Source organism: Neolamprologus multifasciatus, chromosome 14 (assembly GCF_963576455.1).
Source record: "Neolamprologus multifasciatus chromosome 14, fNeoMul1.2, whole genome shotgun sequence".
In the NCBI taxonomy this organism is placed as follows: domain Eukaryota; kingdom Metazoa; phylum Chordata; class Actinopteri; order Cichliformes; family Cichlidae; genus Neolamprologus; species Neolamprologus multifasciatus.
Window position 1 is genome coordinate 5,354,580 of NC_140452.1, and position 17,765 is coordinate 5,372,344.

Genomic DNA, 17,765 nt, shown 5'->3' on the forward strand with positions numbered 1-17,765 from the left:
CATAAGCGTGCTGCATGTATTAGTGTAATGTATCACCATGCATTGAGATATACCGCCTGCAGTGCGTGGAGGCGAACGGTAGGGGGCGACAGCGTTCAGCGCTTCGCTGTCAGAGCGTCTGTGAAACTTCGGAGGTGTTTTCCACGCTGTTTGTTGAAACGCAGTGGGCAAATAACAGCAACAGCTGCTCGCAAGAAAAAGGAGAAATAAATATTTCTCTGGTTCCGGTTTGGTTTCAGAGACACCTGTGGAAAACCAGCGAGGTATTTCCTCTGAACTGCAGAAGAGGAACTGGTGTTTGAGACCCAGTAACGGGGTGTGAAACCCCTGATTTAGACGGGCTACTTAAAGCTGGGTAAAACAAGCAAAACCGCGAGAGGCGCTTGGGGAAGAAAGGGTTTTAAAAAGTGACAGAAGTCCGTGTCTGCCGAGCCTGTTACACGGGGAGGGCGGGGTCAGGGTCGGCGGGGCGGGCGGTGCCTCCTCTCGCCCATGCCCCCTCTTGCCCTCCGCTCGCTGCGGGGAGAGAAGCGTGAACTTGAACGCTGCCTTCACTGCGCGCTGCGAGTCCGGGCAGAGGCCACACACCACAGTCTCATCAGCTCGGGCTTCGGACAGTAACTCGGAGCAGGAGAAGCCGGACGGGGTCCGGTTCGGTTTGGGACCCAGAAAGGTGCCAGACGCTCGACGCGATGTCCAGGCGCAAACTTGGAAGCAGACCGCAGCACCTGAGTGCGATTCAAGGTAAGCCCGGAGGGAGAGCAGCGGTAGCGGACGGATGTGATGTTATCGAGGTGAAACGAAAACAAAAATCGAAGTCCCTGCTTCTTTTTTTTTTTCCTTTTTATTGGGTTTATCGGCAGTTTTGCGCGCGTGGTGTGTGGATGCGCGCTGGCACCGGTTATCGCACATTAAATGATGGACTTTTCCCCCCTCCTCATCTCACAGACTTAAAACGATATTGGTGTTTAGACCGATCTGAAGCCAAAGCTGATATTTAATCCCGTGTGCAGCCTAACAGGCAAATATTTAAATAACAACTCCTGATGTTGGCGTTGTGTTTGTCCTGATGTGCATTGTTGGTGCAGCAGTTACCACAGAAGAAGGACCGGTTTGTTGGCACGCTGCTGTCAGCGGCTACAGGTCCGAACACGATGATTAATATTTCCAGGTTTGAAGATGATCAAGTTTCTCGCTCGGTCTCTGTCTACTTTTGAGAAGACATCACCTGCTGAAAGTCCCTCCAATAAAGAGAGAGACGAGTCCTGCTTCAAACTATGCAGGAGTTTCTTTTCTTTTAATTAAATGATAGGTTTAAATAAAGCATGTTAAATGAGGGCGGTAATTTAATCCCGATCAGATTAATCAAACATTAAAGTTTATTAAAGGAAAATGGAAGAAAAAAAACGTGATAACTGAAAGGAAATGGGGACAGAAACTTAAATACCATTTGTTTTTTACAGTTCTCTACTGGAGACCAGTCGTGCATGTCTGTTGTGACCACAGGCCTTGACTCAACCCTGGTGTGTGTGTCTGTGTGTGTGTGTGAGAGAGAGAGAGAGTGTAACCGCGCCTTGCAAGTCTGCACAAACAGCGCAGGCCTGAAACAGGAAAGGTGACATTTTTGAGTAACAACTGGCGAGATCCGACTTCAGACTGTACTGTCTGTACCTGTCCTGTGTGCTAGCCAGCTCAGCCTGGGCAGGTGGATCCAGTCCAGTCATCAAGGTGTGCCCACGCTGTGTTGAGCAATACACCGCTGACCCCCCCTCCTCCTCTCTCCCTCCTTCTCCTCGTCTCCAAAGAGCTCTGTCTGGTCTGAGCTGTGGGACTAAATGAAGAAATACCCAGAGTTTACAGATGGCTCTTCAGAGGTTTGGGTCTGACTTGTTTGCCACTGCTTGCAAACTGCACTTGCATTTCAAAGTGCTAACCACATAAGATTTGTGAGAGTTGAAGTTGAATCAGATGAGCTGTCCTGTACATGTTTGCGAACTCTTTAAAAGAAAGAAAAGAAAAACACAAGGGCCGCAGCTCTTATCTCAAACACCTTCTGCCACTTTTTTCTTTTATTGCAATCCACTTCCTGTTGAGAAACTCTCGCTGCCTGTGGCTGGTAGGGCAACGTTTTATTTTGAGTGAAAGGTGAAAGGCTTTGCCTTCGCCGCTTTTTTAATTCACTGCTCCGGCGTGTCAGCACTCAGTCAGTGGCGGTCCTGTTAACAGGAGGTTGAAGTTTCTGCTGAGATGGACAGATGGGGCTCCTCTCTCGCTCGCTCTCTCTGCAGCCTCAGCGAGCGGATCTGTTTTGCGTTGGTTAAAGGAAGTGGTCAGTATTGGCTGAGCAGATTGGCCTCGTTGCTTGAGAGTTTACAACTGAAACTAGCACTTTCAATCACCACGCCTGCTTGTTGTTCCATTGAGGTCAACTGTACATTGTAAGTAGGCTAATTTATGAGAGCGAGGTCAGAAACTTTGTCAGCAAATCCAAATGAACGAAGTGCTCTCTGATTATATCAACCAGCCAGCTGCTTTTGATGCAAAATACAGATGCATCTTCCTTTCTCTCGCTTTATATAGATGTGGATATACAGGCAACACGTTTACAGACTCTAGGGGCATAAATTGGTCATGTGTGTGGAACATAAAAATAAATGCACATTAAAGAAACGCTTCAGAGAAAGCTTGTTGTTGGATGTTTTATAGACACTTTGCACTTGATAAGAAAGAGGAATTGCACAGTTACACACACTTGCATAGGAAAAAAACTGAGTGAAATGCTCTCAGGAAGCAGACACTGATTGATATTTAACCCCAAAGATCTTCGTTTAACTCTCTGACAAGAAAACAAGACGACCTGAGAAGCCGTGACTCTCTTACATGTGGCTTCTTGTTTTAATTGATCTCTCTCTTTGTCTCTCTGTTATCTCCTGCCTCAGATGCCACCGATGTGCCTGATGAAACCGGCTCATCCGGCGACCACCACCCACCCCTTCCTCCCCCAAATCTTCCTCCTCCACAGGTCCGGGCTCCTGACCAGGGTCGCGACCTTCTAACCTGCGGCCAGTGCTGTCAGGCGTTCCCCCTCGCCCACATCCTGGCCTTCATTCAGCACAAACAGGGTGGCTGCACCTCCCGAAATCTCACCTCCAACGCCGCGCCGCCCTCGCCCGCCGGCCGAGCGCGGCAGCGCGTCGCCAGCGCCGAGCTGGGCCCCGGCTTCATCGAGCTCAGGAGAGGGGCAGCCAGGGAGCCAGTCTGGGGGGAGGAGCCCAGCATGAAGGTGAAGGTGAAGGTGAAGGCGGAGCACAGCAAAGCAGGTGAGAAGAAGCAGAAGATGATGGCAGGTTGCTAATTAGTGACTCTGGGGTTTTTTGTTATTTTTTTCTTCCTTTTTGTTCTTTCAACCGCCACCTCTTCATTTAACAACCGTTCCTCCTCCCTCCCGAGTCCAGCTCATTAACTAGCCGTTGCCATTAGCAGACCTGCGTGAGTTAGTGACGCGCAGGCTAATTGCGTGGAAAGGATAGGCGTCAGGAACATTCGGAGGGCACTCAGGGTCCCCGAGGGCTCCACGCTGAGCACCTGAGCTCCTTCGCATCTCCCTGACTGTCAGTCTCTGAGGTGGAGTGGCCAGGTAAACATGTTTCTCCCTCCCTGTCATTCCCTGCACCCTGGACCTCAGAGACTGAATCCACATCTCCAAACCACCCACCCCCCCAAAAAACACGAACACGCACAGAGGAGCACGTCTCAGTATTCAGTGTGTTTTCCAGAGGGCGGCTGAAAGGCTCCTGTGTTAAACGGTCAGAGGATGCGAGGCAGGCAGATCGTGCTGGTTTCCTCGCTGTCATGACACTCTAACCGAGGACATTGCATCATGTGCGGCTCCTCTGCCATCTCCCGCTGTTCTACCCCAGGCCGAGCCACCTGAGCTCCAGGGAATCTCCCTCTTCCTCCTCCTGCTTTTTCTTCATCTCACTCGTCTCCCTCGTCTTCTCCTGTATTTCCACAGTCCTAACCCATCCCTCTCCTCTTCTTTCAATGGCACCAAATTTCTCTCCTCCTGCCTTACTTCCTGCTTTCCCTACTGCTGACTAAATGATCTTGATCTAATATTGTGTCTTTTTTAGGGTGGAGCCCATTAAACTCAATCAGAAATTCTTTATTTTCTTTGATAATTTAACTGAGATCCTTTTTGAAGAAGGGCTCTTCATGTCCAGGTTTAAAAAAAAAAAAACAACCAAAGAAAAAAGAAAAAGAAACCGTGAAGGCCACGTTGTAGCTCTCGAAAACGGTCAGAGCGTCTCGCTGCAGACTCGTGTAAGGTGTGAGTGCCCCCTTTGCACATTTTGAAACTCTCTCTGCCACAAGTTAGCAGTTCCTTCCTTTGTGTAACGCTCAAGGGACGGCTGCACGCACCATTTCCGTTTGTCCACAACCCCTCTTGTTTTGTTTCTTCTGTTTCGGTGTGCTCACCTCTCTCGCTCTGAGGCACAGAAACACGCCGGTTTAGTAATTTGGTGGCCTGCAGGATTATACAACAAACCTAACACGTGCATGAGGCGGAAGTGGAGAGCACGACAACATGTGAAAAATTCAAAAGAAGATTTTTTTTTTTGTTTTTAAATTCAAGAATCTAGGTTGCTGCTTGTTTGGACATAAAAAAAAAGTCTGAGCAGTGCGGCTTTAATTGGGCGTCCTGCCGGCCCTGAAAAGTTCTAGTTGATGTCTTGGTTTTACTCGAGCGACGAGCTGTTTGTCTTTTTTTCTTTTTTTTTATTTGTGGTAGAGAAATTGAGCATCTGACAAGATGACTGAAAGCGAAAGAGCAGTTATCCCACAACAGACAGGTCCTCCATTTATTTTCCTGCATTCAAGAGCGGAGGGAAGGGGGTAGAGCGGGATGGATTACTGAAGAGCCGCGTGCATCTGTCTCATTCCTTTTTATTTATTCTCCTTGTTTGTTTTTTTTCCTCCTCATCACCCACCCCCTCCCACCAACACCCCCCCCCCCCCATCTTCAACACACTTTCGCTTTGCCCTCTTTCAATTTCTCGCACCCCCCCCCCCTCCTCTCTTCTTCCTCTCTTTTCTCCTCCCTCCTCCTCCCGAGGGAAAAGAGATTCTGCCTGCTGCTCGTTAGTGCTCCCAGCCAATCTGCATTTTTAATTAGTAGTTATTGCTTCTGCTTAATATTCAAGTGCTACCCCGGGCCAAATGGGAATCCTTACAGGGAAAAAAAAAGAGCGGGGAGAGAGAGCGAAGGAAAGAGAAACCGGCTGGGTATTGTGTTTCACTCCAGGACCCCGAGACAAAAGCCCCACCACCACCCCACCACCCCCCCTCAGGGAAAGATTTGGAGGGTACTGGGGGGCGGCGGGGTGAGGAGAGCCGGGGTTGGAGGATGGGTCTCGGCTCCAATCCGAAGGGGTGACATATTTTTGTGGCATCTCTCAGCCCCCCGTACTACATTATAATCTTTTTATCTCATTTTCTTTTTATCTCCTGAGCCCTGACCTACCTATCTCCCTCCCCTTCTTCTTCTTCGTTTTTTTTCCTGCTCCCGCTCCTCACCCTATTTTTAAAAGAAGTATCACAACTTCTCCTGGGTTTCTCCTCAGGCTAGGTTAAAGGACTCGAACACCGCAGCTCCTGTCGTCTCCAGACAGAGGGGATGGCGAAGAGGGGGGGGGGGGAGAAACAGTTGCTCTCTTTTTCATCTTCACCCCCCCCCTCTCCCCCTCCAGTAAAATACAGAAGGATTTAACTTGAGGAAACATGAAAGAGGCTTATACCAGAGTCGGCTTTGAACCTCTCCAAAAAAAGAGAAAGAGAGGAGAGAAAAAAATAGTTTTTTTTCCCTCAATTTGGGAATCTTCTCTCCAATTTTGATTTATGCAGAAAGGCCTCATTTGTCAAGCAGGCTGAGTCAGAGCCTGATTTGCATAAAGCGTTCGTTTTCTGCGTTCTGCTAATTAGCAATTTGCAGCTTAATTGGAGAGTGGCTCTCGGTGAGGAGACAAAGCTATCCACATATAAAAATATCTCCAGATGTACTCTGTGACACAGCTCGCCTCTCTGTTGGACTTCCAGTTTCCGGATCCTGATTTCTCTTTCTTCAGGTCGCACTTTTCCCTCCCTCAGTTCTTCCTTTCCTTAGTTGGGCCTTAGGTCTTCTCATCACCTTTAATGCATTTAAACTGCAGCAGTCTGCCTGTACTACTCTTCTTATAGAGTCTTATAGTGTTCAGTTTAATCGCTTCAGAGCATCTTTAAAAGCAGCCGGGACATTAAAACCAAAGACAAGTTAAAGCTTTACTGGGAAAAGAGAACTTGAGTCCTGGTACTCGTGTGGGCGTCAATTTGACATCTAAAGGAGGCTCAGGAGGTAAAGCAGGTCCTCTACTAATCGGAAAGTTGGTGGTTTGATCCCTGCCTACTCCAGTCTTCCTGCCCTGAGGAAGACACTGAACCCAGAGTTGTCCGTTCATCGGAGTTGGATGTTGGACAGAAAGCACTGCTTGTATTAATGAATGAGAAATGTATAAAGTGTTTTGAGCGTACAATTAGAGTAGAAAAGCACTAGCACTCCCTGATGGCAGAAGCCTCTCCCTCCCACACACAAAGATCTGTAATTGTTCAGGAGCACAACATCCTCAGTCCGATCAAGTATCCCTAGGACGTGCCAGAACAAGCCCAATCCACCCCAAGCCACAGCCCACAGGGTGCAGAAATACCACCTGCTCATGCCCAGTGGGTCACATGATATCAGGCGAGTGGTTTTCATGTTGTGGCTAGTGGCTAGCCATAGCCTATCAAGCGGAAAGATTCCCGGTTTGATCCCGGGAGGAGACAAAAATCTCTTTGGTGTTGTGTCACAAAGTGTAAATAAATCTGTTGCACCAAACATGCAGAGCTGCTCGCTGTCGAGACCTTCGTGTGAAAAAGGGAGCGGCCGAAAGTAGCTTTGGTTTTAATGTTGTGGGTTATCAGTGGCTATTTATGTTTAACCCTCTGAGGTCTGAGTCATCTTCTACGGAGCCCCGCAAGGTACATGGGAGAAAAAAATTTTTAAGACGGACTTTTGCGAGATCTCGCAAATCTAACTCGGGATCTCGCAAAACAAACTCGGGATCTCGCCGATTAGCCGCAGTTTTAGCTCGAAGTTTTAGCTCTAGAACTAACGGGAGGTCGAGACCTACTACAGCCGGGAGGAACACCGCTTTCCCGGCACATCGTGCCTCGACCTCCCGGTCGGCTTCGAGCCAGCGTCCGAAGAATGCGGCTAAAACGTTTGCGAGATCTCGCAAAAGATCCCGAGTTGGTTTTGCGAGATCCCGAGTTTGTTTTGCGAGATCTCGCAAAAGTCCGTCTTAATTTTTTTTTTCTCCCATGTCCCCTGCGGGGCTCCGTAATCTTCTGTGATGACCCTAACCTTCTGAATATGTTATTTTTCGCTCTTTTTAAAAAGTTGCTCTGCAAAATTTTAAGTCCAGTAGCGCAAAGTCTTTGAAACTTTTTCCAGCTGTCAAAATTAGTTTTTTTAATTTACTTATTTAAAGCAGCAACGAGCTGGTAAACAATTAAAAACTAAAGATATATTTCACTGAGAAGGTGGTGGAGACCAAAAGTAGAGCTCGAAGGACACACATGTGCAGGACATGCACGTATCCGAAATGTTGTTCCCCCACACGTGGGTGTGCACTTGGAATAAAATGTAATTAATACATTTTTACCCAAGAACAGAAAGCTATAAGAAAATGAGATACAGATATGAGAGTAAATAAGGTTTTAAGTGTAAATATGGAAGCCAAACTACAATTATTGATGCCTGTGAATGTATTTATGGGGTGTAAATAAAGATGCTTATTGCATTATTGCAGAGAAGATGTCTGTGTATCTGCTGGATGTGTGAAGTGTTTGTGGACACTAAAGCAGTGCTTTTCAAACTGACCTTGGATCCATTTCTGCTGTCAATGATTGACCTGACTGAATTGAACGATTGATCTTTTGAGAACCGCCTCTTCAGGTGGCCGCATGTTTGTCCTGTCCGTCGGTGGGTGCTGGACACTTTTAGCTGTACTCTTAGTTAACGTTTATCAAAACCACTAACTCACTTCTGTTTGGTCTGCAGTGCCAGAGGAGCCCTCGTATTTCATCTGCCAGCAGTGTGAGGCCGTCTTCCAGTCCTCATGGTTGCTCTTACAGCACGCTCAGCACACGCACTCCTTCAGCATCTACCAGGAGGATGAGAGCGACGCTTTCATGGAAGGAGGAGGAAGTAGGGATCTTAAAGACCGCAAAGGTGCTGCAGCCATTTTGGACCCACGCCACCTGACCCAAGCGCTCGCTTCAGCCTTCCAACCCTCCGCCCCACGTCTTGGCCGTTCCCGTCAGTCCCACGGCCCCCTCTCCTCCTCGTCACCTGCCTCCTCCTCCTCTTCCTCCTCCAGGAACCTGCAGACTTTGAACTTTTCCGTGCGGCTCAGGGAGCTTGCCGAGGTGAATAACAACACAACAAGTGGATCCCCCGGAGGCCTGGTGCTGTCGCCCTCTTCTTCTCCACCGGCAGCTTCGCCTTTTCCTCAGACAAGCGCCCTCCAGGCCGATTTCCACTGTGAGCTGTGTGACCAGAACTTCCAGTCGCTCCGCGCCCTCTCCGCCCACCGCCGGACTCACGCCTGCGAGCGGCCTTATCACTGTGGTGTGTGCGGCCAGGCGTTCGCCCAGAGTGGCCAGTTGGCTCGTCACATAAGGAGTCATCACCGGGAGGCCGGAGGGGGAGGAAGTGGATATGAGTCTGTGGAGATGGTCGAGGAGGAAGGAGGGAGGCTGGGGCCAAGAGGCAGGCTTCAGATTCAGCCAGCGGGAATCACGGGGAAGGGAGACCTGATGGCCCACATCCCCTCCGAGCTGGACTTGACCTTCCCCAAACACCCATCCTTGGCTTCAGGTCTAGTGCTGCTGCCCTCCCAGCTCAGACCACCAGAGAGGGAGCTGCTGAGGCTCTACCAGACCACCAGAGAGGGAGGTGAGGAGGAGACGGAGGTGCATGCAGAGGCTCCACACACCTCGCCCTGTGCCAGCCCCTCCGAAGGCTCGCTGGAGAGCGGAGAGACGGGCGGCAGCGGCGAGAGCGGCATCGCCAGCGGAAACTGCACTCCAAAACGTCCCGAGGTGAGCGACAAGGTGCGAGGTGTGGGAGAGTGGGAGAACGAAAGAACGAAAGAGATCATCGAGAAGGAGTGGAGCTCGGCCAAAGTCAGCGAGGCAGTGCAGGAGTGGCAGAGGGACAACGAGCGGAGGACCGTGACGGGAAGCGTGAGCACAGCAGGCAGCGGCGGCGCGTCCGCTGGAGCGCCGGGGAAGAAGAAGAAGGACGAGGCCTGCGAGTTCTGCGGCAAACAGTTCAGGAACAGCAGCAACCTGACCGTGCACCGCCGCAGCCACACCGGCGAGCGGCCCTACCGCTGCGGCCTGTGCAACTACGCCTGCGCACAGAGCTCAAAGCTGACGCGCCACATGAAGACGCACGGAGCCCAGGGCGCAAAGGCGTCCTTCTTGTGCCAGCTGTGCGCGGTGCCCTTCACCGTCTACGCAACTCTGGAGAAACACCTGAAGAAGGTTCACGGCCTGAGTCACGCCAGCGTGGGAGCTTATGCGCAGGCCAGCGCCGCAGATACTCTGGCTGCAATAAAAGCGGGGGGAAAAGCTGCAGCGGTGGTGAAAATGGAGGAGGACGAAGCCGGATTGGATCAGACAGAGATGGAGAACAGAATGCAGAGTAGCGTGTCCAGCACCATGGAGGTGGAGGAAAGGCAAAGCCAAGAGTACATGGAGAGCAGCAGGAGTCCAGCCATAGCGAACGACCTCGCGCCCGAGAGCAGCACGGAGGCCCCTTTAGCTTTGACTCCTGCACCCTGAGAGTCTCTCAAATAAAAACGACAAAAAAAAGCACTGTATAGAATTTAACCCCCCGTTTAGTAAAACAAAAAGAAACTGAGTTAAAGTGCAGTTTAAAGAAGCTGCAGGTGTGTGCGTCTGTGTATAGAAAGCAGCTCCTTCTCGCCGCCCCCAGAAGACGTTGTTCACGATTATGTGCGCAGCTGCCAGTTGAAACTAAGTGCCTACAGTTCTTTTAGACCACAGAGAAAAACAAGGCCATGACATTCAGCAGGGAGATTACCATAGCTCTCGAACAGGAAGTGAACTGCCACAGTCCACACCGACACAGGAAACCGATCACCATGTTGCAGCGCAGGATGCAAAAGACATGTGATTTATGTCTCTGGTGACCCGCCGGACAGGTGGAGGCAGATCTTAACTGCCACGCGGTGCAGAAAACGGTTTATGTCGCATTTAAAAAGAAAAGGGGAAAAAGCCTGACAATAGAGCAACTTTAATATATTTTCAGATGGAGAGAGGTCATATTGTGCTGGTTTTCTTATGAGAAGACCTTTTAAAGGCTAAAGCGGTTCGAACAGACACAGAGGAGGGGGGGGGGGGAATGAATCCAAACACTGCCCGCCTGCAGTTTCTCAGACTCCTCTTTTTAAAGGCGCTTGCTTGTCACAACACTTGTCACTTAACGTAATGTTTACAAGGCTCGCGGGGGCCTAAAGCAAGGTTGTGCTCCTGACTTTGTCACAGTGTGTGTGGATGACTATCTGTTCTGTTTTTGTTTGTTTTGGGTTTTTTAAATATAAATATAAATGTGAAATTAAGAGAATTTAAAGTCTACTGATGTTTTCCTTTCATTTTTTTCTATGCATTTAAAAAAAAATTGGAAAAAACAGCAATTTTAGCTACGTGTGAAACGGGTGTGTGTTATTTTTGTTTTTCTCTCAGTGACGCTTGTGATGGTAATGTCTGTCTTTCGTTGTTTACATCTGTAAATTACTGGACTGGTTGAAGCTCGTGCATGCTTTGCAGTAACTTGAATTTCTTTTCTCGCTTTCCTGTGTCTCAGTTCTTCCTAATTTATGGACGCCGCGTGTTTCGCCAGGTTTGGAGGGCTTGCACGAGTGAGTTGTATGGGCGTTTTTGTTTGTTTGTGTGTACATATCGCAGACTCGGCTTGAAGCCTCCATCCTGGGATCAGGTCAGAGCCTTCAGGCAGATTGCCCCCACCCTTTCCCCCCCCCCCCCCCCCTCTCGTGACTACTGTGATGACTTTGTTTGTCTGCTGCATTCAGGTCAAAATAAACTGTTGTGTTTTCTAAAAGTGGATTATGAAAGAGTGCAGTGTAACTGTTCAGGGATTTATTTTTATGTATGTATATATACATATATATATACTGACTTTATTGCTATTGCTTGCTGTTAATATTATCTCCCTACATTGTTTGCTTTTTTTTCTAGGTTATCGTGAAGCTTTCGCCGCTCCTACTGTCTTTGTAAACTTGCCATTTTGTAATTGACCTTGTCAGTTGTCACAAGGAGCCTCAATAAAGTGTGAGGTGAAATATTTTACATTTTCGAGACTTTCTTCCCTCCTCGTCTGTCTTTCTGTTCTCTTCTCTTTCTCCCATGAATATTTTGTTTCCTGTTCTGGGACAACAAAGCTTCTGAAACTATTTTTAAGTGTCCTTTCTCACCAGGATGTTGTCTTAGTCAGTGCGGGTCGTTCCTCTGAGGACCACAGTCAGCGCTGAGTTATTAATTTTTAATGTGAGTGTTTGGATAAGGGACCCTCAGTCCTTGTTTACATCCTTGTGATGTTACTCGCTTTGTCTGGAAACACTGTAATGTAATTCTGCCAGTTAGGAGGGGGGGGAGTGCGCTAGTTACCGCGTATGTGTGTGCGTGCGTTTGAGTTGGTGTCAGTCACTCCGCAGATTGTGCGATTGGGTGCAGCAAGCTGTGATGGGACACGGGTGGCCAGGATTTCTCAGGATACAAAAATTGGAGGGGGAGGCGGGTGGCAGTTTGGTTATTGTTTGTGGGCATGTTAGGAGGCAGAGCAGGATGGGTGGGGAGTGTCAAGGGGTTGGGATAATTGCTGACTCCATTTTAAGGGCATAAAAACCTCTGCACCAGCATCTCTGGCCTTAACCCCCCCACCCCCACTAATGAAAATGAAGTTCTATGATCCCTCTAGCTCATTAACAGCAGGTCTTTTAATGAGCTTTCAACAAGGTGGGGGCTGGGAAGATGAAGAGGAGGAGTGGGGCTCGATTTGGGAAGGGTGGGGGGGTTATTGCACCAGATGCACACACGCCCACTATTACCAATTACCATTGTGTTATGGTGAATAAGGAGGAAGTGAGGACAGAAGCCCCTTTGGATCCGGATGAGTCAGTTTGTCCGTTTCTCTCCACAGAGACGAGGGAAAAACACGATAGAGGACAGTACAGGTGACAGGTAAGATCTCTCAGGTAAACTCTGCTCTGCGAGGCTGCTGGGTGCTGCGGCGGGCGCCATTTGGTGCTCGTATGATCCCAATTATGTAAGGCGATACAGAGCAGAAGACTGCATAGCAAGTGGATATGTGCCCTTTGTCTTCCAGCAGTCCACACCTATCCACACAGGTCAGCGTCAGTCCCCAGACCAGCCAATCACAGTGCTTGAAGAAGTCATCATGGCTCCCACTCTGTGTGTGTGTGTGTGTCTGTGTGTGTGTTCTGACCAGTGGGTGCCCCTGGGCGGTAGTAATGTGGACTTTGAGATCTAATCATTGTCTCAGCTCAGAAAGGGAAAGCTTTTGTTGGAGTGGAAGTTAAAAGAGGACGCTGTGGGACAGACGCAAGCAACCAGCAGAGTCACAGGGGAAGTTAATACGCTGCACACAAGCGCGCACACACTCTCGCACACATCTGCCGTCTAAAAACAGGAAGATTTATTGACGTAATGAGAAGATATCTGAGATTTTTAGAATAGCTTTGCTCTCTGTATTGATACCGTGTTACTGTTAAAACAGTTTTCTGGATATTTTCGGCAGTTTGTGGTCGACAAGCAAAGCCGCTGAACAAACCCGTTTGCTTGTTTGGGGCCCCTGAGGTCTGATAGAAACACTGATAAGTTTGGTTATTTGAAGTTTCAGCTGAGATGTCTTAAACATCTAGTAGCTTGTTTCTAAAAATACGCCATGACGTGAAATATAGTCACCGAATCATTGATAAGAGGGGAAATAATTTCATCGTGTGGGTTGCAGAAGTAACGTGCAGGAGTGTCCGTGCAACTTTAATGCATTTAGATCTCCGTGTCGATTTTTATAGAGTTTAGGCTGTTTTGAAAAGCTGACAGTTGAATGTCTTCTGCAGAGAATTGACAGATTTTTAAATTCAAGGTCCTCAAATTCAAGGGGGGGAAAAAAAACAAAGAAGGGAACAGGGATCAGTCCAGAACGTCAGGCTCATAGTCACGGATGCAAATTTGCATCCGTGATTTTACAAAACAGAGCTTTCAATATTTAACAGACCCTTCTTATTCCTCAACTTCATGGGTCATTGAGGACTTCTGGATGTGAAGCTGTGCTCTCTGGCAGCAACCACAGATTCAGATTAAACTTAAGATGATTAGCTCTGAAAATTCAAGCACAAAGGGGAACGTATGAGCAGTAGGTCTGCTTTGCTATGGGGCAGGCCTGCAGCCATGAGAGGCTTTCACTTATGTATGAGAAAGATTGTGCTTTATTATGTAAAAAGCCAATTAACTGTGAGTTTTTAATTACATTTCTTATGGTATACTGTGTGAAGCTTCCAATCATCTCTGCAGTCCTTGCTCTGTTGTCTCCTTCCTCCTCAGAATAGCTGAAGAGGAGGAGGAGGAGGAGGCGGCAGGAGCTCAGGATTAAATGATCAGCAGGGCCGACAGAAATGAGGATAACAAAACGGGAAAGATGCATTTGGGAGTGGTCAGACTAACCACAGGACTCCCTCTCTGCTCTTTATCCTCGCATCGTTCCCACAATCCCCACCTTCTCTCGTCCATCCCTCCTCCCGCAACGACCGCAAGGTGAAACCCGAACCCTGAAATTACACCCGCGTCTCCTCTCCTGCCCCTCGACCCCCCCTCTCACCCTCTGAACAGTGAGAGTGTGGGAGGATGAGGTGAGAGGCGGCGAGATCCCGCGCAGCCATCAGTCATGCCTCTCTTTTTGCCATTCAACACCTCCTGATAATGCGAGCGGGGAAAGACAAGGCGGGTTCATTCTTATAATGTCACTGATCACTGGAGACGAGCTCCGAGGGAGGAGTGCCACTTCATTTGCACCGAGTCTGTGAGGCACTGATGAGACCGAGCCAGCTGGTTTATACAAAAACAATAAAAAAAGCGCACACGAAAAAAAGGAGGAAGTTCAGTGATTTCTCCTTTTTCACAGCGTGAGATCTAAAGCTTCAGCAAAGAGGAGTTGCGGGCGGCGGGGACTGTAGTGATGCTGAAAATACATTTAAAAACGAACCTAAGTAAAGCTCACTGAGTAGAGTGACTGTTGTTTTTACACTCACGGATACAAGTGTGTGTTTGTGCGTTCAAAGCCAGCAAAGACAGGTTAATGTGATCGTGCAGGGATCAGATGTACAGCCCACTGCTACACTCTGCTGCTGTATTACAGTCGTAACAGTTCAATTCAATTCAATTTTATTTATATAGCGCCAAATCACAACAAAAGTCGCCTCAAGGCGCTTCATAGATACAGAGAAAAACCCAACAATCATATGACCCCCTATGAGCAGCACTTTGGCGACAGTGGGAAGGAAAAACTCCCTTTTAACAGGAAGAAACCTCCGGCAGAACCAGGCTCAGGGAGGGGCGGGGCCTTCTGCTGTGATTGGTTGGGGACAGAGAAGGAAGACAGGATAAAGACATGCTGTGGAAGAGAGACAGAGATTAATAACAGATATGATTCAATAGAGAGGTCTATTAACACATAGTGAGTGAGAAAGGTGACTGGAAAGGAAAAACTCAATGCATCATGGGAATCCCCCGGCAGCCTACGTCTATTGCAGCATAACTAAGGGAGGATTCAGGGTCACCTGGTCCAGCCCTAACTATATGCTTTAGCAAAAAGGAAAGTTTGAAGCCTAATCTTAAAAGTAGAGATAGTGTCTGTCTCCCGAATCCAAACTGGAAGCTGGTTCCACAGAAGGGGGGCCTGAAAACAGTGCAAGAAGTCTGCAAAGATTATAACCTCATTTACACGAGGCGCAGCAACACAGAGATTTTATCCACTCAGAGCTCCATATGATGCATTCACACTCCAAGCCATGCTCAGTATTCAACCACAGTGTACCACAACACAAAAAACAGATAAAATATGACCCACAATATTCAAAAAGTTCGAGGAAAGCCTGCTTATTTATTCCAAAGTCTTTACAATTCGTCTGAAAAAGAAGAAGAAACTGCGTTAATCATGGCATTTAAATCAATATGATCTGGTAGAATGTGCTGTATAATAATATATATGTTTCATATAATGTAGTGATACAAAAATACGATGCAAAATTTCTCGTATAGCTGGATAAATTGTCAATATGATTTACAGTGCAGTGCAATAAAATGCAGGATCAGTTAAGAAAGCAACATCTAAAGAGGGCCTCCTCAACGGACTGCTGACATGAATGATGGTAAATGCAAGTTCTTGTATTATTCTTCTCTGGCACCGACATGTTCGTACGTACAGCTGCGAGCATAAACAGAGATGAGATGCACCTCAGTAACCACAAGAAGATGGAAGAGATAAGTTCGCCAAACATCTGCATCGCCAAATGTTCTCTGACGCCTGGACTGTTACTCTCTTTGTCTGTGTGCTCGTCGCGCTGTTCCTGCTGCACCTGGCCGCCCGTCTCTTTGAACACGACTTAAGCAAACACACACACAGTAGCTCAGTTGCTCAGCTAATCACGCACATATATTGACATCAGTTTGTGTCTTGTTTAACCCGGAGGCGTCAGTGCATGAATGCTGGAAAAACTGGATTTTGACCACGAACACGGCGCTGGCTGGGGTCAGAGGCGCCACTGTCGTAGCATGCAAAGTAAGGTTAGGAGGTAGGGTTCACTCCTGGGACAGGTGAAAATGCTTTGATGTGTCTGTGCCCTGCAGGCCTGAGGGCAGCTGAACTGCAGTTCTTTACTGCCTGAACCAGAGTCTCCACATGCATCAAACATCCTCTGTCACCTCAGCTCTACAGGTTTGTTTTCCACAAAAATGTGCTTTTTCAAATATGTTTGTCTTTATAATTTTTGCATGATGTGTTGCATCAATGCAACGGAGCCTTAATTAAATTCTGCAAGGTCCAGTGAGGCATATTTAGTCAGGTAAACATTACAGAGAGCAAAGACGCTGCAGAGAGTCAGCACTGATGGCAACCTAAAGAAACATAGATCAGCTTTATTGGGTACACCTTGCTACCATGGCATTGGAGCCCATTTATCTTCATGACTGCTTTAAGTCTTCGGGACAGATTCAAATCGGTGCTGGAAACACACCTCAGACATTTTGGTTCATGTTGATGTGACGACGTCACAGAGCAGCTGCGGATTTGTCGTCTGCTCGTAGAGCAGGAGAAGGACGTAAGGAAGTGTGGAAGGAGACAAACAATGGGAGACAGCAACACCAGAAACTGGATCTGGAGAGAGATTAGCCAGTATTGTGGCAGTATGGTGAAAAAAAGTTTCCTAGAGTCCTTCTCATAATCAGTACAAGGGTGTTGAGTGGTCAGCTGCTGCTACAGATGTGACAGACAATCATGAACCGCAGCAGAATCGAGTAAATGGGAGTTCAGCCAGAATGAAGCTTTTTTATGCATTTTAGCAAAAGTGACAAAACAGAGGACGAAAAGAAGAAAACTTCAGAGAAAGTCGGCCTTAATTCCATCGTTCCTTCTCCGCCACACTGTGGAAAATAGAGGCATATTTTCTGAACCCAAGAACAATTAGTTCCAAAGCCAGAACCACAACAAAGAGCGAGCTCTCACCCAAAGATCAGCACGAGGCCATAACGCAACTGCTAATGGTAATTTTCATGTTGTAACCCTGAACTCTCCAGACCTATTTAAAAGCAAGTGCAGCTCAGACACTGAAGCTCTCTAACAGTCAGATAGCTCTGACCTCATTCAAGCTGAGAGGTCGATCTTTTCCAGGCTGCTAACGGGGAGGATTTACTCCAAACTGCATCGGGCACCAACAACCATGACACGTTCAGAGACTCTTAAATTATCTTCGCTCCTCATTCTGATGCTCAGTCTGAACCACATCATGCCGTCTGATTGCACTGAGTTGCTGCCATGTGATTGGCTGATTAGATATTTACATTAACGAGCAGTTGAATGTTGTGACCAGAGACATCCATGTGAAATTTCGCAAAAATCACATCGAAATGAAAATTTACTTCGAGCAAACTCAAACTTTATGACTTCGGGAACTCTTAGAGAGGAGACGTCTTTCCAAGGATCCCAGAGATTTAGATCCTTGGGCTTAAGGTCACTGGGAGATATGGAGTCACTCAAATATTGCTACAGTCTCACCAGCTGACTGAAGTAAACATATTACTGCACCTGGAGAGAAATTAGCATGTGTCATCATCATATCAGAGTTCCTATTGGTCCAAATCCTATTTTAAACACCCTTTGACCTCTTCAAGAACCTTTCATTCACATCATTTGATCAGATTTTAGAAACTGGCCACAGACTTCGTATATATATATATATATGTATATATATATATATATATATATATATATATATATATATATATATATACATATATATATACATATATATATATATAAAGATAAAACAGTGCCTGAAGGTCTCAAA

At 47.6% G+C, this 17,765-nt stretch overlaps 1 protein-coding gene across 1 annotated transcript; it reads left to right on the plus strand.

The window, feature by feature from the left end:
* The first annotated feature begins 9 nt into the window (after positions 1-9).
* On the plus strand, positions 10-11,475 carry znf296 (zinc finger protein 296). The gene is made up of 3 exons (XM_085130487.1): positions 10-744; positions 2,940-3,320; positions 8,138-11,475. The coding sequence occupies exons 1-3, from the start codon at positions 693-695 to the stop codon at positions 9,925-9,927; spliced, it is 2,223 nt and encodes a 740-aa protein (XP_084986613.1). The 5' UTR covers positions 10-692; the 3' UTR covers positions 9,928-11,475.
* Positions 11,476-17,765: the final 6,290 nt, after the last annotated feature.

Bases quoted from the DNA above. Each gene is read 5' to 3' on its own strand.
- znf296 (XM_085130487.1), top strand. From the start codon at position 693: ATGTCCAGGCGCAAACTTGGAAGCAGACCGCAGCACCTGAGTGCGATT. The intron at 745-2,939 runs GTAAGCCCGGAG...CTCCTGCCTCAG, and splicing joins GCACCTGAGTGCGATTCAAG to ATGCCACCGATGTGCCTGAT. The intron at 3,321-8,137 runs GTGAGAAGAAGC...TTTGGTCTGCAG, and splicing joins GGCGGAGCACAGCAAAGCAG to TGCCAGAGGAGCCCTCGTAT.